At 35.5% G+C, this 22,952-nt stretch overlaps 1 protein-coding gene across 6 annotated transcripts in view; it reads left to right on the forward strand.

The window, feature by feature from the left end:
- Nucleotides 1-21,902, forward strand: part of SHLD2 (shieldin complex subunit 2) — a 40,385-nt gene extending 18,483 nt beyond the window's left edge. For 5 of the 6 annotated variants that reach the window (XM_076338313.1, XM_076338311.1, XM_076338315.1 and 2 more), the window contains 8 exons: nucleotides 3,053-5,571; nucleotides 6,844-6,951; nucleotides 7,797-7,991; nucleotides 10,408-10,542; nucleotides 13,398-13,604; nucleotides 14,509-14,743; nucleotides 19,637-19,752; nucleotides 20,357-21,902. In XM_076338313.1, the coding sequence (XP_076194428.1) occupies nucleotides 4,050-5,571; nucleotides 6,844-6,951; nucleotides 7,797-7,991; nucleotides 10,408-10,542; nucleotides 13,398-13,604; nucleotides 14,509-14,743; nucleotides 19,637-19,752; nucleotides 20,357-20,532 (2,694 nt within the window). In that variant the 5' untranslated portion in view covers nucleotides 3,053-4,049 and the 3' untranslated portion in view covers nucleotides 20,533-21,902. The remainder of the gene's footprint in view (nucleotides 1-3,052; nucleotides 5,572-6,843; nucleotides 6,952-7,796; nucleotides 7,992-10,407; nucleotides 10,543-13,397; nucleotides 13,605-14,508; nucleotides 14,744-19,636; nucleotides 19,753-20,356) is intronic. The other variant, XM_076338316.1, reaches the window with a different exon arrangement.
- Nucleotides 21,903-22,952: the final 1,050 nt, after the last annotated feature.

Raw genomic sequence — 22,952 nt, forward strand, 5'->3', positions numbered from 1 at the left:
GGGCCAGCTTTTCAGCACGTAAAGGACAATATAATTGCTTTTGGATATTGCAGGAATTGAATTACTAACTACTTACAGGTTAGGATGTTCATCATCAAGCTGTACTAAATCAAAGCTGCAAATTAAAAGAATATACTGGTTTTACCTCAAAAAACTTCAGTGTTGGGTGTATGAGAATTCCGGAGGGGAAAGAAGTCACACTCTTGCATTATATTGCTCTAATCCTTTGTCTTCTGATGCATTGCTGTCTGTTTTTTCTGTAATTTTATTTATAGCTTGAAGCTGTAGTGTGTAGCAGACATAAAGAAACTGTTACCCAGAGGTGGAATTAGTGTGGTTCACTTTCAGTGTGTATAGGGCTTAAGTAAAGACTTGATGAAACTATCTTTGGATGTAACTTCTAAAAAACAGGGATTTAGGCATCTGACTACCATTAATATTCAGGAGTGATAGGAAGCTGAAGCTGTGTCACCCTCTTTAAATTACCTTGGCCTAATGCTTAAGTGATTATCATGGTGAGTGAATACTATTAATGAATAGTGAAATATGGAATAAAAGTAATGAATACTTCTAAGGCATTTTAAGGGTGATTTAAGGCCACATATGTAGCATCACACAACGTTCCTAGAGTATTTAACTATTGGAAGAGGATTTTTAAAGCTATTTTTAGTGATTTGCTACACATAGGAAAAAGTTAGAGATTAACAAACTGTTAATGACATAGTTGTTCATTTTAAAAACCTTTAAATTTAGAATTCCTGTCTTACTGTTTAGGTCGGGGGAAATACACTATGTACCGTAATGTAATTCTTGTAATAGGTACATTAAACTTCAGTTGCAGTGTCTTGCAAATGTAAAACTTGCTGATGTAGTTACTGGTTTTTAATAGATCATTGACCCGTCAATCAGACTCTGACCATTTCAGAGATAAAAAGCTAGGCTTTCATTGGCTATTATGAATAGAGCACCTTTCCACAAATTAAGAAATGGTGTAATAATTAACAGGTATAATGGATATGTGCATTCAGGTTTCAGTTATATCTTTATGAGCTTTACCTCCTGTTATCTCTGGTGTAGTTAACCCCCTGTCTACTTGCAGATAATTCAACTACAGTATAAAAATGGATTTATTTTGTGGCAGTGGCATTTTGGTATTTTGATTGATAGGGTTTTTTCTCTTTTTTTTTTTTTAAGATCTGTAGTAAGAGCTGTTCTTTCAGACTTTTTCTTTAAAGCAAGGCACAGAGCTTCACTAACAAAACTCATTAACTAAGTAATAATACTGTTCTAAAGAAGCATAGCAAAGATTCTTTAAACCATTTTGCATACAGAGAATTTACCCAAACTTTATTTTTTTCTGATTTACAGACTTAAATGATCATAAATACTGATGATTCCTGGTACTGGGTTTTGGTATCTTTGACCTAAAAAGTTGCTTGGAAATTGCCAAAGCAGGTCATTCAATAGTGGACTCATTAGGTGAACCAGGAAGTAGGCAGAGGTCACTTACCATTCCTAAACTCTAAATATCTTAAGAAAAATCAAAATTTTAGGTTTTGAAAATATAAATGATATTTTAGTTGCAGAAATTCATTAAATAACGTCAAGATTCAATTGCTTTGATGTAATACACTTGCACTGCAAAATATGAATCAGGAAAGGAAATCCTAAGTTTAGAGAAGTTACAGAACTGGAAAGTTAAGGAAAACTTTCTGAATTTATGTATAACTTTTATTCATCTTTAAACATGACAAAAACCAAAAGAGAAGTGATAGTTAAAATGAGAGGCTGATAAAATACTACATAACTGGAAGTTTGCCAAGGTATAGGAGGTTTTTTTTTGTTTTGAAAGTGTTTTCCTATTAAAGTATTGTTGGCACCTTAATTAGTGCTATTAATCTGATTTCACATGTTTTATACGCGATACTGTTTCAGGTGTGTTCTTATATACCAGATATTTATTCAGAACACATTTGTATAGAGGCTCACATCTTTAGTAAACTCATTTGTGTACTAGAAGTTGGCATAGCCATCATGCTATTGTAAATTCAATTTAATCTATTTCAGGGAAGTTCAGCTACTTAATGACATCAGTTGTCCCTATATGTGTACAGTAGTGGATCTTGGCAGTGCTCAGTTTATTTTGTGATCAGTAGCTCATGGATTTTTGTCATTGGTGGGGTTTTAGTACTGTAGCAAATAAGTCACCATTTATTATTCATACATTTTTGTCATGTCAATGCTACCTAGGTATAAGGTGTGCTTATAAAAGCAAATAATCAGGTACTTGTCTAAAAAAAGTATTTTCAAATTAGTCCTTAATATTAGTCACAGACCTTTATGTGTATTTATAAATGTAGATGTAAAAAGATGAGTTATTCTGGAAGAAAACGCAGAAATTTTTCACTTCCATTTGGCAGTGTCATGCCTGCTGTAACTTGAGTCCAAAATACTGCAGTTGCAAGACTACAAAACTTATTTTTAACATCACTTCTTTAGGGATTCAACCTCGCTATCTCACTATCACTTTGCTTTGTCTTTCCCTTCTTGCCTGATCCATTATTTTAGTGTTGAACTGTAAATGCTGTCTTTTTGGTTATTTGGATATTACCATTCTTTAATTATATAACTTAAAACTTTCACAAGTATGGGAATTGTCCTTTAAAAGTTGCTTTCTTAGGAGCCTAAATTTAAATGTACAACTGTGGAAGTTTGGATACTCCTTTTAAGTGTTATTCATTTTGCAGTGAGCATAAAACTGAGCGTTACCAGTTATGGTGTTTTGTAGCTTCTTTGTATTATGACATCATATATATATCATTTTAGTGGTTGTATATTGTTTTTCCAGTTACTTCTGTGATATACCTGAGATCAGTGTTGCAGGATGTTTACAGTTTTTCCATGTTACTATGAGCTTTATGGATGTGCAGATTTATCGACCCCTAGTGGGTTGTTAGGAAAATGGCTGTTAATTTAATGAGTGCTAAATGAAAAATTTAAATATTTTTTCAATGCTGTATTTGTTTCAATGCTCTTTTTCTTCTGTTTGCAGCTGGATTAGCTCCTGAATTTCATTTCTGGTGTTCTGTTTCCTGCCTCTGCAGAATTGCCTATCGCAGCAACTTCTATTAACAACATTCCGAAAACGTGTAGCTAGGTGTCTGCATTTTAATGAACACTTGTAGCTGTAGCTGAGTATTTAAAAATTACAGTATAGCATAAATTTTTTTTTAAAAAAAAAAGGGTCTTTTGTTTTGTGCTGTGTAAGGTGGGCTTATTGTTAATAAGCTAGAAAAGGCTAGTAACTTCTTGGGTAGTATGATACTATATAAATGAATTAAAGCTAATTCTAAATCAACTGCTCAAGTTTCACTGACCTCTTAGTGCTTATTAAATAATTATAACTTATCGGTAATATCCTGAAACCTTCCATTTCATAAAATAATCACTTAATACAGTCTTTTCATGCTAAACCAGCATGTAAAATACTGCATTTCTAGCAAACTTTTAAACTAATTTTAAATAGCTCTAGTATTTTTAATCATTTAGTTGAAATTGTAATTTTCTGGGAGGTGAAATGATCTCCTAACCATGCTGTGGAAGTTTCTTACAGGCACTTATTTCATATGAATTAAAACGAAGTACTGAATAGTGAATTCACATTTGACTGTTTAATTACCAATAATAAATTAAGATAAGTCTCCTCAATAATTAAACCGAAATTGAACTTCACTATAATTCTGCATCTGCTACATGTTTCCAACTATCAGAATCAGAAATTAAGACCTAGTGTAAATAATTTATTTTCTATGCAAGTTTGACACAATAAATAACTTCCATTTTTTTATTTTGTACATTTAATTTTATAGGTTTTAAGTAGTAAAGTGGTGTTTTTACCAGTTACATTATGAAATAGTCCTTTGAATTTTAGGTATTTTTAAATTGTTAAGAAAAGGCCAAAGATAATTTTTTGGCATTTACTAATATTTAGTGTTGTGTTTATTGCATAAACCATATTGTTTAAAGTCAAACTTACACAGCAGTCAAAAATGTCAAAAAGACCTCAAATTCATATTTTTGTGGGAGCACCCAGTATTCCAAGCCTGCTGGAGGTGTCAGAGCGAAGTGGTTCAGCACCTGCTGCTGAAAAATGGAGAGAACTCCGCTGTTCATGTGATATACGTAGTCTTTTTTCTGAAAAAGTCAAAGCTGCTGACCACGTAGTGTTTCAGGCAGAAAGCTCTATAGTCACAGCAGTTCCTACAAATGATGACAGCTCTCAGCAGTCTGAACAGGGGAGATTAATGGTAGCAAAAGAATATTCGACATCTCTTGTACCTGTGGCAGTAACTTGTACCAGCACATCTAAAAAGACTGAAAGTTTAATTTATTCTGATTGTCAAATACCTAAAGATAGATGCACACGTGCAGATGTAAATCAGGCTGCAGATCAACACCTTCCTCAAAAATTTGCAGATTCAGCTAGACAGGATGAACAATCACATGGCTATTGTTCAAACCTCACTGAAAGAAAAGCAAGTCATTTAGAAGTCAACAGCTCTGACATTTCTGATTTGGTTGCCAGTACTAAGCAGATTAGCATACATCTGAGATCTGTGGGACAAGGTGTTCAATCGGATCACAGAAGTGATCACCATGAACATCTAAGTCAATATCTGGATATGTTTTTCCCCCAAAATCAAGAGTCAAAACCAAAAGGAGAACCAGGTGATTGTTCAGACCTTGCAGTGTCGACTGATACTGAATTTCGTAGTATAATGACTTCAAGTCAGATGGCCGTTTTTGCACAGGATCGGAATGAGACGCAGAAAAGAATCATAGAACTATCGGAAACGGAAGCAGGCAAAAAAACTGACGAAAGGCACTATGATCACTTCCAATTTGATTCTGCTGCTGGAACATGTCTTAGTGTGGCTGAAAATGAATATAAGGAAGAGTATGCAAGTTCCCTTGAACTTTTCAGTTCTGAGGGTGATGGGAAAAATGTTTGCTTTGAAGCTACAAAACAAGAAGGAAGTGCTCAGGAAAACACAGAGAAGTCTCAAGAACTTAATGTTCCTGCTGAGCAATTTGTAGATGAAGTCCATATTGAACCATTGAGCTCAGGAATATTGTGCTCTCAAGTAGACAGTTCTCATAAGAGCTCTTCTAAAAGAGCCCGCAAGTGTGAAGATTCCTTTCATATTTTTCACTCAGTGTTTAAAAGACAGCTGAAATCAAAGAGAGCTAAACTGAATTCTTCTCCAGCTGGTCCTGGGATGAGAGTGGATCAAGAGAGGATGACGGAGTTCAAGAAACTTCAAAAGAAACTATCACCACTTAAGAATTGCTGCTGCAAAAATCAAAAGTACAATGTTTTGGTCACAATAGTACATCCGTGTCATATCAAAGAAATACAGGTGAAGACTAGACCAAAGTCTTCGTGTAAAGTTCCTGTAGCAACAATTGTAGTTATTGACCAGTCTGAAATTGAGAGAAAGGTGGTGCTGTGGCGTGGTGCTGCATTTTGGTCTCTCACTGTGTTTCCTGGGGATATTGTACTGCTTACGGGTGAGAATTCCTTTTTTTGCCTTTTTAAAATGTGTATCTTTAAAGTGCCTGTTTAAAGTAGAACAATATGTAACCAGTAATTTGGAACTATGGCTAAGCATTTGTAAGTGTCTTTCGTACATCAGTTACATCGCTCAACATCACTTCGAATTCTCAGCCACCTGCCAGTGGAACATCGACTGTCCCATAGAAGTTTGCCCATCTTTTACGTATAGTCTTTGGTCTGAGGCACAGCAGTGCATTGACACTACAGCAGTGCCACAGGGAGTCAGGTGTATTCTGTAACCTGTCTGTGTTTTAAAACAGTTGTTCCTGAAAGGTAAAAGTACAAACCAGATGTACTAGTTGTTTCATTTATAGACTTTTTTGTAATTCTCTGCTGTTGGACCAGCAGATGGACCGGAAAATTGTGATGTTATGTTCAGTCTCAGGATGAGGAGTACTCTTCCTCCTGGGAAGGACTTTGTAGCTTAGCACCAGCATCTTGAGATGGATCGTGTTGTGAATTAGTAACTGACGTAGACTGCAGAAATATAAAATGCTGTTTGCAGTTCACCTTCTTTGTAACATGTCAGCTAATAAGATTCTTCCTGATTATATCCTTTGTACTCTTTAATACCTAATAGGAGGAGAACCCTCCCTCTTTAAGAGAACACGTCATGTAAGAGAATGCAGTACTATAAAAAGAATATTGCACCTAATTTAGGGCTGGAGTTGACCAGAACTTGGTAGTGATCTGGCCATTTAAGTTTTGCAATAGGCAAAAAATTACACAATATAAAACTGTTTGAATACTTCTACAGTTTAAGATGCCCATTTCTCTTTAAGAGTTCTTTAAGTGCTTATAGGTAGGTGCAAAGGTAGATATTTTAAAGAGATTGAAGATAAGCTGGGCTTCCTCTTTTCTTCTTAGATGTTCTTATCTCAAAATGCATCAAAAGTGTTTCTGGGTAAGCCTAGTACTTTACTACTCATTCTGAAATGTTGTACAATAATAATTTACCCAATACAGTCACCCACTTCACTTATACAGTATCTGCTATGAGGCTATTGAATATTTTATATGAATTGAAGAATTACATCAAACTATTGAGAAAATTTGATTAACTCATTGTAAATGGTCTTGGTAGATTAAAAAAATCACTGTTTCCAAGTGATATCTTTCAAACTGTCTTTCACACCTATATGTGTGATGGTTCTATAGTCAAGAAAAGTATGATACACTTCAATACTGTTGATACATGAGTTGATAAGGTTGCTTTTTTCTTGCAGATATAATAATGTATGAGAATCTTTGGTGTGGAGAAATCATGCTGCAATCTACATTTACCAGTCAGTTACTGAATCTGGGGAACTGCTCAGCCCTCAATCCAGGAGAATGTAAGATCATAGTGCATAAGTTTCCACAAAAATCACAGTAGAATAGCTATTTAAAGTACTCCATTTTGTTGGCAATGCTTCATACACAGGATAAGATAGAAATGTGAGCAACTGAGAGTACAAAACACTATAGGAAAGTGTGACAGGAATGCCTGTGGACATGATGACATCAGATAGGCACGTGGAGTTTATGGTAAAGGCGGGTGGTTACCATTCAAAACTCTGAAAATGAGTTTAAAAAACTTAGCTTAAGAAACAGCAATTATTCCAGGACTCAGCCATAAGATGTCTGAGATTTCATGAGGATTAAATTTCTTGCAAAAATTTTAGAGACTTAAAGAGTAAGTAGATCCATTCAGGGAAAGTAATTCATTGCAGGCTGTTAAGCACGAAATCTTTAAAGATAACTGAACCATGGAGGGTTGGAGACTAAGGGGAAAATACAGTGGAAGTATCACCATGAACTTGCATTGTTCTTACTGTCTTCCTGATGTCCATTATTGCCAGCTATTTAAGGCAGGTTCTGGGGTAAATGATCAAGAACGGCTGTTCTTCTTACCAAGCTATGATACAAGATTTCTTTCCTATTTTTGGTGTAATTTAAAATACAACTAATTTAAAGTACAACTTAGCTTAACTTTGGGATGTTATCAAGAGGAGGCAGATGAAGTACAGTTTAATTTTGGATCAAGTGTTACACATCTCAAGAATTTCTTGCCTTAGAATGATTGTGAAACGCTTTTGGTTTTGTCAGTGTAAATATGTACCAACGGATAATTTTATACGTCTAAGCTTAAAAAAAAAAAAAAAGGGGGGTTTCCCTTTAACTTTTTTTTTCATATAAGTTTATCCTATAGTGGATGGTGGTGTTCTCCATGGTTTGTTGGCATACATATCATCAGAATTTCCACACTTCAGAGACATTCCACGAAGACAGGTTCAGAGACTGGATAGCGTTCAGTATATGCAGCTAGACCAGCTCCAGCCAAATACATTGGTTCACTCGATCTTGAAAATTATCAGCATTGCTGTATTAACAGGTAAGTTCAGGCTCTAGACTTGCAACTTCCAGAACTTCAGCAACAGGTGAAACTTAAATAGTGGTTTTGCAAGGCAGTTCTGGTTGTTTCCCATTCCGTACACCAGTGTTTGACATAGGAGTCACAAGTAAAACCTTTGTAATGATCCACTCATGGGGGCCATAGCAGTTAGGGGAACGGAGTTAGAGGCAGGAAGGAAATAGTGACTGTAGTCGGCTGCTGGAAGGAGGTTGCTGCACACTAGCGCTGATCAATAGCATACGTGTCTGTGGGAGAAGCATGTAGGCAGTGGGCACTGATAATCGGTGTTCCTAATCTCTGAGGGATTGGTGTGTTTTCGCCAAGGAATGAGCGCTCGCCACGGACTGCAGTTACTAATGTATTGACTGGTCAGTGAGATGGCTTGAGCATCTCCACAGCTCCAAATAGTGTGGGACCTGATCTTCAATAAGATGGAGGATAGAACAGAGATGCAGGTATGAAGTATAGTGTTGGGAGGTGGAATGGCAGCAGGAGTATCTTAGATATGAGGAATGTGGGCTCGGAATCCTGTTCAGGGAAGATAGGTGTGTATAGCAGGAGTGCTGAAAAGAGGGAGATACTGCAGTCACGGTGGAGGAACATAAATATGTTTTTAATGGCTCTTGATATTCGAGAGGTACATTCTTGCTGTGGACTTGCGAAAGGGGGCTGGTTTATGAAAATGTCATGTGGGACAGTCAAGCTTTACTCATTCAAAGCTCACCTGCCAACTACCTTCCATGTAAGCATCCTGTCACTAAAGGAAAATTTGATTGCACTACAAATCGTGTTTTTCAGAATGAAATAAGTTATTGATTATTTTAATCTACTGTTATAGGATTTCCTTGCCTTTCTTACTTTATAAAGGACCTATGTGGCTGTTTTCTGATGTTTTATTTGGAACATTTCTTGTTTATTTCTTTCTATTTTTTCCTACTTAGAATAGATTTTTTTAAAGCTAAGCATTCCTGGTTTCTTAAATACATGCAATATTTCTTTATAATAATCCTTACTTGTGTGCCTTCTTGTACAAGTTCTTTTTGATTTTCGGCACTGGAAAATGCACAATGTGAAACTACTAAGATGTCTTACTGTGATAATCCTATTTCTTCAGCATAGGCACAACAGAGAACTACCTCATTAATATAATTTGTTTTGGAAATCTGAGTTTCCTGTATGTTTTTATTGTAAAGACTCTTCTTCCCGAAAGAATCATGGTCAACAGTCCATGTACTGATTTTTTTTGAGTTTATTCTTCTGTCACATGTTCCTTTTCTTCTAATAGTGAATGCAGTTATTTCGGGATTCCTTTTCTGAAGCAATTTTCCATGTTAAAATTGATAATTTGTTTCCATTTCTTCATAATCGGGCCTTACAGCTGCTTCCTAGCATCTTTTCCACCTTCTGAAGTGAACAAAACTAAATTATCTTGGGGCATTCTCACTATTTCATGCAGTGTCTTGCCATGTTTTTTTAACACGCTTTGGGCAGTTAAAGACCACTGGTCCCACCTGGGAAAGGAGTCTTCCCCTCTTTTCCCCGCATAGCTGTTCTGATTATCTTTTCTTTACAATACCACTGTTTCTCAGTGCTTGACTTCAAGCTTTGCACATAAATGTAATCATATTGCACTATCACCTTGTATTAGTGCTTGTATTAGTAAGAATCAAATTTTTACCCACACTGTCAATATCATGTTTATTCATTATAAATGGAAAATTTTGAAGATAGAAATCTTCATAATTTATTACTGTACATAAATCTCAGATCTGTTAGATAGTTAAAGCAAGAGTTCTTGTTAAAAAATTATTTGTTTATGAAAAATATTGTAGTTTTAGGGTGGAACTGAAACTTTCAGGCAGTATCCTGAGAAGAGTTCTGTAGAGATCTTAATTGTTTCAATTTATATATACTGTTACTAAGCCTCTTAGTGTGCTTGTACATGACTATACTTTTCTTTTATGTGAAAACTTCTCGAGAAATGTTTCTTTCAGTGTATTCCACAGAAGTTACAGGAACTTTAACTGCCCATTGTGACAGTCTGTTGCTGAGAGATTGAGTACAGTTTCTTTCCACTTATGTCAGTCAGGATGAGTGGGAGCTGAAAGATGCTCAGATACCTGCTGTTTCAAAGGAAGGTGTCCAGTTGCTGAGTATTTAGGTGGATAAAGGTAAATTAATAAACTTTACGCATTCCTTCAAACTAGATTCATGTTGCTGAAGAAATCAGATTGCTTTCGTTCTGTCCTGAAGAAATTGTAGGTATATTCTTGTGTGCTTGTAATTGTACCATAAAATACAGTAGCAGCATGATTTCATCTTAATGTTGAGGCTTGTGGGGTTTGTGTGTTTATGTTTTTTATTGTAGACGTCATATAATTTCAAACTCTTTCAGAATCTGTGTATAGCTACAGAGGTGGCAACCAAAGAAAAATTATTCTAACAGTAGAACAGAACAGAGATCAACACTATAGGATGGTGCTGTGGGGAGCAGGGGCTGCCTGGTGCCCTCAACTTCAAAGGAAAAAAGGTAAAGTCCTTCTACCTATAGGTAGCTGTTAAAGGATTTTTGTGATGCTATTAATATCTTTAAAATGCTCAGCTGGTAACATTTTTCCATTCAACCTTTAAATATTCCCTTGGAAGGGCAGCATATTTGATACCAACTTTAACATGTCTCCTCTGTTTAGAAGCAGTGCCATCAGTAACAGAATTTGAATGCACTCACTTCAGAAGACTGAGAAAGCACGAGTATTTAGAAACTTGCATCTAGACACAAGATGCACTGGTGCCTAGTTATGTAACTATAAAAAAAAGAACTTGAGTGTTAACTACGTTATCAGTTTTGCTGAGTCTTCCTTATCGTTGTCTGGTTTAGCATGAATTGCTGGGGTCTTTTCTACTTCTGATTTTCACTCTCTGCTTTCCACCTTACTACAGTGTCAGGCTTTATATCCTAATGGTCTTGCTATCAAGTCTAGCTGTAACTGACGGAAAGCATCTCTTGCAAGAATTACACAGCCTGTGTTTTAGCAGTGACTACTACCAAATTTTGTTTTATTCCTGGTTTTGTTCTTTTAAAGTAAGTGAAACTAGTTTTTTGTTAAATTGATAACTTAAGAGTTTGTATGTCCGATCAATGGATACACTTAGGAAGTAAATGCCATATTACTTGAAGCGCTGAATATGTCTGCCTAAAAAGCCAGTTTTTGTATAGCGCAAAATAAAACCCAAAAAGGTTAAACAACTTCGTAGTGAATCTTTACCTATTAAACGTAGACACTCTGAATTCTGCCAGTTCCACTTCAATTTATAAGTAATCTCCACTCCTAGAAATCATTTAACTGCAAGACCTGCCTCTTAAACTACTTGAAGAAGATGGTCCAATTTAAGCATTAACCAATCACCTTCACTACATGATACCTACATGGCTCTTATTTTTGTGCATACTCCAGCGTGAGCAGGTATATACTGTTCATTAGATGCTTAGAAATCTTACCGAATTTAGTATGCTAGAATATTACACTTTTCAAAATATAGAATTTTAAAATTTTTTGTAGCTGCAAAAAGAAGATACCAAAGGTAATTTCTAAGACACAATTATATATCATTCTCTGATACTTAAAGTGAAAAAGTATAAGATGTAGATCTCTGTAGTATTAAGTGTTTATATTTGATGTAAAGCTTGTGTCTCGTTCTCCAGCTAGCGTTCAGTGCATCTAGAAGTTGGCATTTTAATGATTAAAGGATTATCTGAAATTCAAGATGAGTGATTTCTCAACTGTTCAAACACTTAATCACAGACAAAACGTGAACATTTAATCCCAGTAAGGTAGCCAGAAAGATAAATTCACACGATACTAAAGCATACACAACACAACAGCTAAATAGTGTGAGCGGGTTACAGGAACAACACGATGTCCATCCTTACTAGGAGTCATAGATCAGCTGTGGTATGTGTTTCTGGTTGTACTAGCAGATTAGAAACCTCAGAGTCTTGTAGAGGAAGGTATGTAGACTTGTAATTTTTAAACTGTCTACATACTTAAAATAAACTGTGTAAGACTACACAGTTCTAGAGTATCTGAAAAATTGTTGCCAGTAAAAGTTAATTTTTCATCTCTTGCTAAAAATCGGTCCAAGCTTCCAGTATACAGTCATCAGACATTCAATTCATGCTTTATGCTCATCTGGTCTAGATTACAAAAAAAGAAAGATTTATTTCATTAAATGCATTTCTGTAAACTTGATTACTTATAGTTTATTCATGTTTTGTGATCAGTTTTCTAATCAACAGGGGAATGTTGAAGATCTGAATAATAGGTTAAATTCAGGTATCAGCCAAATCTTGTACCCTAGTTAGACTATGTCCTCTACTTCCATATATCTCCTCTTGCCAAGTGCCCGTTTGTTTCCTCCTGTTTAGATTTTCCCTCAGTGTTGCTCTAGTGTTACTGCCTGAATCTTGCTTTGGACTGGAGCATACTCAGTTCTGGGGGGCTGTAAAATCTCTTCAGATATGAGGTGCATGAAACTAGACTGATACTCAGAGGAGAAGTTCTTTTTGGAGTATTTTACTGTAAAACACTCTGTCTGACAGCAGATTTTTCAGGAGCTTGCAATTTTAGCAAGTTACCACCAAAAATCAGACTAATCCAAAATACGAAAATACTAAAACTTGCTAATAAAATGCTTATACAGACACTTGAATACATTTAAAAAAAAAAAATCTGTGTTTTTCTAACCTTATTTCCAAAAACGATTATTTTGGCTGCAACTTTCAGCTTGAGCAAACATGGGAAAAAATAGCAGCCTAAATGGTTATCAGACTTGATTTGTAGGTGAGTACTGTATTCTTATAACAAAATGAAGGACAACCCAAAATATATTACTCTTCTGTAATCTCCATTTTTTAAGTATTTTTCTTTATTACAGAGTCAGCTGGAAGATGGAAAATTAATTGATATTTTTAAATCGGAGCATTACGGAGATAGAAGACTAAAAAACAGGGACATATTAAAGATGGAAGTTGGTTAATAACATGAAGTTTTTTTTTTTCCCTAGACATTGCCAACTTTTTTTTATTAGAGCTGACAAATTTCAGAACTAGTTTCTTTTTCAAAAAGTTGAGTTGTCTTGAAAGCTCAATTCAGTACAGGTGAAATGAAGGCATCATTCTGTTATGGGAGGACTCATGCAAAGTTTATAGGGAAAGGAAAGGAAAAATCCTCCACGTCATCAGGCTTGAAATAAAGTTGCCAGAGCTGACTGTGTATGAGAATGTCTTGCTGATTTGTTTCTTGGTCTTGTAAGTGACCTTGGCTTTCTATAAATTAACCAAGGTATAGAAAGTAAACTCTTCTGTTTGCTTTCTTTGTTCTGTAGATCACATATGGGACTTTAAATACCTTCTGGTCCAACGTAGTTCTGTCTCAGGTGACTTTGAACTGCACACAACTCCATGGTCATCTTATGAGTGCTTGTTTGATGATGACAAAAGGGCAATTGAATTTAAAGAAAAGTTTCAGAAAAGCAAAACATCTCTCGTGCAGATGACAAAGCTCTCAGAACATTTGGAGGAAAAATGCTCAGGTAAAGTTGTTATCCGTAGCTCTGTAAAGTCTGTTGTGCAGTGCATAACTAAGCAAAATAGACGCTCTGTTGATCAAGTAAAATGCCTTTTTTTTTTTTTTTTTTAAGTTAGCACAGTTCTGGGAGCCTGAATTTATTCTGGAGGCTGCTGCTCAGTACCCAGCCAAACTGTGAACGCAGCCTTCATTCAGTGAGCCCAGAGGTGAGATAGGTGTGGTGTGTGGTACCATACAAAGATAGCTTTGGAACACAGGGAGAAATGCTGCCTTTTATTGTCCACGCTAACCAATCTAGTAGTGATGTGATTAATCACTGAAAGTTTGTTGAATAGTATTTCTCCAAAACTGGAATTCTCTAAAGCAAGAGTAAAATAGCTACTGCTATTGAAAACTTCTTACAAAAGAACAAAGGATACGTTTTACACAAACGGTCACCCCCTCCCAGATAAACGTAGAAGATTGCTAAGGTTGGTGTTAAACATTAAGAACTAAATAAAGTTGGTATTGCAGCATTTAACTCTAGTTTATGTATAAATAGTGGAAAGCTAAGTTGTTAAAGCTATGCTTTTCAGTGTCTCTGAATTAGCGTGGAAGAAAAGAATTGGAAATTATTTGCACAATTCTAATCTCTTGATCTCTTATTCAGGCTCTTCTATATTGGTATCTACCACAATAGTACCTAAAAATGTAGTACTTTTATACATTTTAAAATAATATTTAACCACAGTGATTTTTCACTGCATAAATCATCTCTAAAAATATGAGTGTGTGCTACTAAAGGAAAAAAAAATCCATAAAGTTTTATTGATAATGATTTTGGTTTTGAATCAGCTGTAGCCCTTGCTTTTGCTTTCAGTTATCAATAAAACTGAGTGCAGATTTGATTGAAATTGTTGTTTTTGTAGGAGTGGTTCAAGTGAAAGCTCGTATCTTAGAACTGAAGTTTACCATTTCAACTGGTCAGTACAAGCAACTGATCTTCCGTGCTGACACTTCACTGGAGTGTGTTTTGGCTTCGCTGCCTATGATGACGTATTCAGGTTGTGCTAAATGTGGTCTGGAACTACAGGCAGATGAGAACATGATCTACAAGCAATGTATTAGATGTTTGCCATACAACAAAGTAAAAACATTCTACAGGTAAACAAAATAAAACTAAAATAATGTGTGCTATTAGGGAAGTAAACTACAACTTTCTCCATTTTAAGTGCCCCCATATATAAAATTCTATGTTTAAGGTGTGGTTAGCAATTCCTATTTTTCTAATGAATTTTCAAGGAGCTGTTCTTGAATTGCTGTATTATATTGCCATTATTTATAGGTGATATTTTTTGTTTAAATCTAACTTCTAAATTTCTTTCAATACTACGTCATACGAGGTTTACCCAGTACTGTGTCAGTAAGCTAAGATGGATTAGAAGCTTGAGGACCAAGGGAAAACTCCTTGAGCGTCTTGTTTCGGCCTAAGTTGAAATCGTGTGAATGCACAACCATATTTTTAAATTGATCAATCAATTTTAGCCTTGCAGAAATAATATTAACAAATGTTTTCAATAAACATTCTCATAGGGAGCAGAGATACTAAGTTATCAGCAGATGGCACTGTGAGACAAGATGCATATATACACATTTACTTCGAGAAAAGAAACTAAACAGATCCAGTTGATGTAGGGACAACATTATTAACTATTTGTCAATTCTTAAATTTATCTTGGGCTTTTGAAATGTAAGTATCACAGCAATCTGAAAGATGTGTAGGTAGAGAAGGTTGAGACAATCACAGACGTAATAGAATTTGAGAATATGTAAATTTTATACCAGCATTCTTTCTAAAATTATTCCTAAACTATTTCATAGTGAATTTAATGAATCATTGCATACTCAAGTTTCTCACTTGGCTTTGATTTAAATACTAGAATCCCACTTGTCTAACAAGGTAGTGACTTAATCTTTTTCCTCTATGCAAAATAGTCTTGCATCTTTAAGTTTATATGCTATTTATTTTCCTATGAGGGAGGATTAAGTGCAAAGAGTTTTTTCTCAACTGAGAAGGTTCCCCCTCTCTTTTACAAGATTATGACCTCTCATGTGGTCCTGAAGGACCTTGATTTACTCTCTAGCGTAAAAGGCGAGAAAAATAGAAAAATGATAAAGACTTCCAATGTTTGTATTCTCAGCATGTGAACACATCTTGATGTGGAATTTAAATGCACAACTTTTTCAAGGAAAAGTCTGTCATTTTTGCACTGAAATTTTGCTCTGATTAGTTTAGTAAGAATGCATCTCCTTGGTAGTATTTCCAAATTCTGTATTGTAGGATAACTTAGTACATTTACATCTTCACAGGAGAAAAACCTGTCTCTTGCTCAAGAAATACCTTGTTAAAATGAAATTAACTTATTAACTAAATATGCTGTCCTAGCATTATTGTGCTACTCAACAGCGTGGTATGTTAATGGCTAGTGTTAGTCTTGTTTATAAAATTGTATGCACAACTAGTAGAAAATTACGGGTTTTTTTCCTGTAGTTTGCTAATTCATGTCCCCTTATCTCAGATTGTTTTTAATCCCTCAATACCAGGAGGTAGTAAGTTCACTATGTTCTATTTTTAGCAATGCAATAGCTACCAGCATCTCCTTGGGAGTAAAATCTGCATATTGTTTTCTACTTAGTATGAGTAAATGTAACAATACTAAACACTGCAGACTTCTTAAAACATAGGATTAGTCTGTAATTTGATTTGGTTCTTTGATTCAGGGAATGTAGTAACTTATTAACTTAACATGGAATTTATTTTAAGAGTGTCAATATTTAAGATATGAAATAGATGCTATGATAGGAAAATAGATATTATGACAGAATCTTGGTATTTAAGAGACTTAGAGCCTTAAAATCTCCGGTTTCAATACTGTAGGTCAGTGAAGTCATCCCCTCTCACCTTTTTCCTTTGAAAGGTAGGAGCTTAGTTTTGTTAATCTGCTGTGATTGTAATGAAGCTCATCTTTTCCTTCAGATGCTGAAGACAGAAGCTTAAGATAGATGCATGTGTATGTGCTCAGATAGCTTTCTTTTTTTTTCCTGTGTTAGATACCCAGAACACTTTAACAGTAGCAGTAATAATGAGGTAGAAGATCCTAGAAACTTAGACTTTACATAAGTGCTGTCACATAATGTGTGTAAATATTTCCATATTCTTTTTGAGCTAGGACAATATGAATATCAAGCTAGAAGAAACCATGAAAACTAAGACAAGGAAAAATATTTTCTATTTCAGAGCTCACCTCCTAGATTTCAGATATCACAGATAGGTCCTTGTTTCTTTATATCTGCGTTTGCCCAAGCTTTCAGTTTCCTCGCATCTTTTCCCTGGATTTTGGTATGATGGTAGCGTTTCCTTCAGATAATTCATTTTTCAGTCTATACCAATGAGTGTTTGTCATTTAAAAAGATGAACATTTTAACAGTAGCAGTAATGAGAGAGGAGATTCCTAGATGCTTATACTCAACAGGGATTGAATCTCACCCTTCTGTACTAGTGGAAAAGCCCATTTCGCTGGCATGCTTCACCAGCTTTGTATACAGGTACTAAAGACTACTTTAGTAGTAGTAGAGGCTACTCAGTAGCCTCTAAGGAATATCTTAGTAGAACTATGTATGCCTTCAGTGAAATTTAGTTATATCCTAAATATGTTTCTAACTTTTAAAATTATTTAAATTCATCATATTAAAAACAGCGGTATTTAACGAATAAAGTTAATCACAAAATTGCATTTTCTGTGGTGCTAGTGAAAGAAAATTAACAGTGCTAGGCTGTTTTGAAGGCTGTGTTGAATTTTCTTTCTCACCATGACAGTTCGCTCTTGTTGAAGTAAATAAGACTATCTGGAAGAAGAGTTAGATGACCTTGAGAACAGAGTATGAACTGAGAAACAGGTAGTCAGCATATAATAACCAGGAATGAGGCAAAATTTAATCTTTCCTAATGCATCACTTGCTTTGCGAGTTACATCTGTAGACCACATTTGCCTGTGGTTTTGAAAGCTTTAAATTTTGAAACATCTCTTAGTACATTTCTCTGCAAACATATTTAATTATACTGTTTCCAAAATGTTAACTTAGTATTTCTGGAAGTCATAATAATTTTCATGTACTTCAACATAAATTGTCTGAACCAAAATACGTTTCTTCAGAGATAAAATAGCAATTGCCCACAATTATTTGGGAAGCTGAGCATGTAAGTGTACTGTTGTTAAGACTTCTCTCATGAAGGGAGCCAGCAGTCTCTAATGACTGCATATAGTCTGGGCTTGGTTTCTGCCTAAACCAACAGATTTGAAATAATCCCACAGATAGTCAGACATCGAGTTCTCTTCTCTCTTTTGATCACTTCGCATAAGATTATGAAATTTAGCAGTAGCTTTTAGATTAACAGATGGCAAGTCAAATGATTTGCCTACTGGGAAAGTGGCATATTTGCAGTCATTTGCCTTTGTGCCTCACAGGTATTCAAATTAGTGCTGTTAGGTATATTCTGTGTCATGGTAACTAAATTAACCTATTAATAACACTTTCCAATTGTCAATATACTGAAGTACTGGCTGACTGTCCTATTTGACAGTGCAGCTCTGCTAGTCTCTTGAAGTGACTGCCCTTCCTTCATTTCTGCCATCTCTGCAGTGAGCACGTTTTATCCTGTTGGGAGCATCTCCCATTGAAAAGTTCTGCACTGCAGATGATTGTGCCTTATTTTATTACTTTATTTAACATACACTGTTTTGGTACTGTTCCAATATTGCTATAACCAGGATTTACATTATTGTGATATGTCCTGATGTTTAATATTTTAGTTTCTTCTGTGGGATGGTCACGATAAAAGCATTGCATCCTGCTTTGATCAGAGCAGTGCAGACTTTCTAGAAAGTGTGAGGATTGTGATGGTGCAGATGTTGCAGGTCAAATTGTAAATAGTCTCAGGGCAGTCAAAGCGCATATGTTGGGTAGAAGCTGCATCAGCTGTATAAATGATTAGGCTTAGTAAAATCACTCAGAAGCTTGAAAGCAAGCAGAAACTACCCGTTGAACATCACTATAGAGGACTGCTAAGGTATCATCATCTCACAGAAGCATAGCAAAAACCAATAGCAAGGACTTGGGGGAACAATAAAGAAGGTATGGCATCAATAATGACAGGTTGGAAAGAAGACAAACAATTGAAATACAGGGAATACCTGTACTAAAAAAAGGATCACTTCTTACCAGTTGCTTGTCATCCAATATCACTTTTGAATCATGTGAAACAGCAAAATTTGGAAAGACCAGTGCTTGTGGGACAGCAGTCCCTAACCAGGTTCATTTCAGACCTAATAGGAATACTATTGACCATATCCTATGTAGGAAATGTTTTCCAGGAAGAAGAGGGATTTTTTTTACTTGTTCAGCGGTGTGTGAAACCATTTGGTATTTGTCATAGTACAAGAGATACTATCTTGGTATTATGTAGTGGCTGTGAAGTGGTGTATTGAGACAGACGATATTAGCTGATGTTGATACAGATGATGCAATTCCAAGTGATACACCTAAGCTTGTCTCCCTGCTTTGCATTTCAAATCTTTATGTACCCCTTGTATATTTGTAGGTACGTATACTTACATAATAACATTTATACTTTAAATATATAAAGTGCAAAGCCATAAATGACATAACACTAATTTCATAACAGTGCAGTTCTCATTGTCTTCCAGGAAAAGACCACTGCTAAAGCATTGTTTTCTGCAGTTGTCTGAAAGTAAGGCTTACTTGATAGCTTTAGAAGTTATTTAACATTGAGTAGTAAATTCAGTGTGTGTATCTCAAACTCATTCCAACTCTACAGATTTTACAGAGATGAGTGCATAGAGGTTTTTTAGCTTTTGTAGTTCTTGGTGTTACGTCGGAGGGTAATATTACATTGTATCACCTTCATTCAGAAATTCTGCTTCGGTCAAAAAAAAATGTAGCAGCTAACTTTCAAGATTCTTTTGTTTTCTGATCTAGACCTGCTTTGATGACAGTAGAAGATGGAGGATATGAAATTTATGTTCACGTGGTGTCTGAGTTGATGGAAAAAATCTTCCTCAATATTCCTGCAGACTGGCTGAACAGATTAGTAGGTACTGTTTCATGAATTACTTGTAATAGAAACAGGCAGCAAAGTTCACAATGGAAGTAAAATTTTTAATTATTGACAATTTAGAATTGGAATGAGATTGTTCTGGAAATACGATGATTGCTCATATTCTATGAGACTTAAATAAAAAAAAAAACCTCAAAGAGAACACTTCAGTTGCTGTCCAACAAACTCAGAAGTTCAGAGTTGAGGTAGCAACAAGAGGTGAGATGGTATGAACATTTATTATATATTATGTAACTAAGTATTCAGTAATTAAATGGATTCCTTACATGCAAAATAGAATCTCTTAGCAGTTTTTAGAAATAGATGATATGTTTTCATGATGTAAATAAACTAAGTGGTGTTTCAGACAGGCTTCCCTTGATATATCCTGTCTGACTTCTTGAGAGGTGTTTTACATGACTCGTGTTACAGTTTAATGAGAAACAGTCTTAGCACATTGTTTTTAAAAAATTATCAAAAACAAAAGCTAATTTTCTATTCAGATGTTGCGCTACACTTCTGGTAATTCAGTGTAGCTTTCATGGAGGTGGAACTTGAATGTTGGGTGCTATTATGAAAATGGATTGTTCCGTCTTTTGCAGTGCCCTCTTCAGATATAACCTACAGCACAATAGTAGCAGATCTGTGTCATTTGCTGCTAGCAGATACGGAAGCATCCTATTTGTTGGAAATTAGGAGCCATTTTGTGCTAGACGAAAACAGCTATCCTTTGCAAAAGGATTTCCATCTGCTAAATTTTCATCCTTTTCATCTTTGAAGCATTGACCTCTGCAATAACGGAGTAACAGAGATCATAGGAACACACGGATGGCAAACAGAAGAAAAATGAATTAGCTCAAGGAAGCAAATCTTTTAAAAATACAAGAAAGGATTTTGTTTTTAACTTATACAAAAAAACCCCAAAAGGACTGGTATGGAATATCTGCTAATAGTATATACTGCTGCTGTAATACTGATAAATTGTCATAAAGTATATTTTTATACATATATTTTTATCTTAATAAACTCTTACTGGGTATGTTTTCCTTTTCTCCCCAGAAAAGTTCGCTAGTATTGAGAGACTGAATTTTTCTCAGATATGGCAGATTAGAGGCAGACAGCCACAATTCAGTAATATTATTTTAGTTATAAGATTTTTGTTTGTCTTATCCTGTACATTATCTGTAACTTGGTTATGTCTTTGCTTGCTTCCCTGTTGTGGTTGCTTTCCTTCCTTTAATAGCAGAATTTCTGCCATTTACCCTCAGCAATTTTGCTGCCATTGTTTTCTCCTGTAAAACAGAACTGTCTCACTGAATCTAATTTTGTGTATCTAGAAGTTGTTGCACCAATTTAATTAAGAGGTTTTAAACAGTTTAAACTGGTGCATTCTTTCATGGACCCTTTAAATGATTTAATTGTTGTAGTATTTATTGTTGTAGTATTTATCCAGCATAAGCTGGCAAATAAGCTTAATCACGGTAAGCCAATTTAATCAGTTTAACAGTGGTCTGCAAAGTTTTCTCCCAACTTGATCAGATTTAGAAATGAATTTAATTCTTTTTAAAGTCTTAGTGTATTCTGATAGTGATTTTTATGAGTAGAAGACTGAGTAAATGGCTGCACCTGACTTCATAAAGTAACAGTCTCCTAACTATTACTCTGTGAAAGCGATTAAATACATAGATCAGTATTTTTCTCTGATATAAATATCTTTCTCTGATATAAACCAGCCTCTTACTGAGGCTGGTAGAAGCTGTAGGGTATGAATCATATTTGCTGTCTGGCTAGATCCTTGCAGGTCTTTACCTGCACTGTTCTCATTTAGGAAACCAGTTTCCACATACACCGTTTCAGCTATCCTCAGGGTTCAAACACAGAACTGTTCTCAAAACTGGATTTGATAAATCAAGTTGTCAAATGTATTATAATGCAAGTAATATGACTGTTGAACAGCTTTCATGTGCTGTTTCTTGGAAGCGGCTACTTACAATTGAATAACCATGTTTCTTGGTGCTAGTTTGGATTCTGTTGTTGTATCTCATATGAAACCAATTTGTGACTGCTGCGTTTTTAATGATGTTGATTAGAGCAATGTGTAAGCCGTGTGTTGTCTTATGTACCAATAAAGCAGAAGGTAGTAATGTTTCTGATCAGTCTGGCAGCAAGAGAGAATCCTGAGGATTATTGGATGGCTTTGAAGAAAGGAATTCTCAGCTGAAGTTTCACAAGGTCACTTACCTTATTTCTGTATTTAACTACTTGTGTACTGATCAATCTGGTCAGATTCCATTGATGAAACAAGTTTGTGCAGCTCTGCTTCTCGTAGCAAACTTACTCTTCTGGCTTAAGCCCTAGCCATCTTGTGATAAAATAATTCCCCGGTATTTTGTCTGTCTCTGGAACAGTCTCTGACAGTTTTGTCAGCGAGCACAGAAATGCTGATCTTACGCCAGCAAAATCAATCTCCTGCTGTGCCAAGATACCCGAGACTAGTATAAGACAGCACAGTGACACCAAAAACTATGCTCAACACTAGCACCACTGGTGTGCAAATCGGGTGCCAATGGCAGGACAAAATCTCCAGAAGAAACTAGGTAGCCCCTTATACAAAGGAAACACTGCAGAATCTCTGTAGAGGAATGGTAATTTCCACAACATCGAGCCTAGGGCAAGGCAGGAACCAGTCACAGAAGAGACTAATTGTAGTGTACTTATCTGATAATCAAGAATGAAAACTTACTCTTGCTAATGTTAATAAATTGTGCTAAATATAATATGGAAAATCACAGCTTTGTAAAAAGAGAATTTAAGAGGCTTGCAGTGATTGAATTTCACCTCATTAAAAGCACTTTTTATCTTCAGTTTCATGTGACTTGGCAAAAACAGGATGACATTATCCTAACCCATCACCTTGCGGAAAGTCCTAAGCATCTGTGCCTTTTATACCTTATTCTAACTATGCTTTGCTCCGTAGTGTCTGGTTCTAGAATGTGAATTTCTTAATGCCAGGGAGAATTATGTTGAAGGGAAAAGCAATTTCAGTGTTCGGATTAAGATGAGATATTAGCGCCAATGCTGGTCCTGTATGAGTGAAAACGTTCCAGAAGTGTTTCGAGTTTAGTAAGACTTGAAAACCAGACATCGATTACTTTAGAGGAATCCTAAAGATTGTTTTACATCCTGTCAATGTGTGGT

This window comes from Aptenodytes patagonicus, chromosome 5 (genome assembly GCF_965638725.1).
Source record: "Aptenodytes patagonicus chromosome 5, bAptPat1.pri.cur, whole genome shotgun sequence".
In the NCBI taxonomy this organism is placed as follows: domain Eukaryota; kingdom Metazoa; phylum Chordata; class Aves; order Sphenisciformes; family Spheniscidae; genus Aptenodytes; species Aptenodytes patagonicus.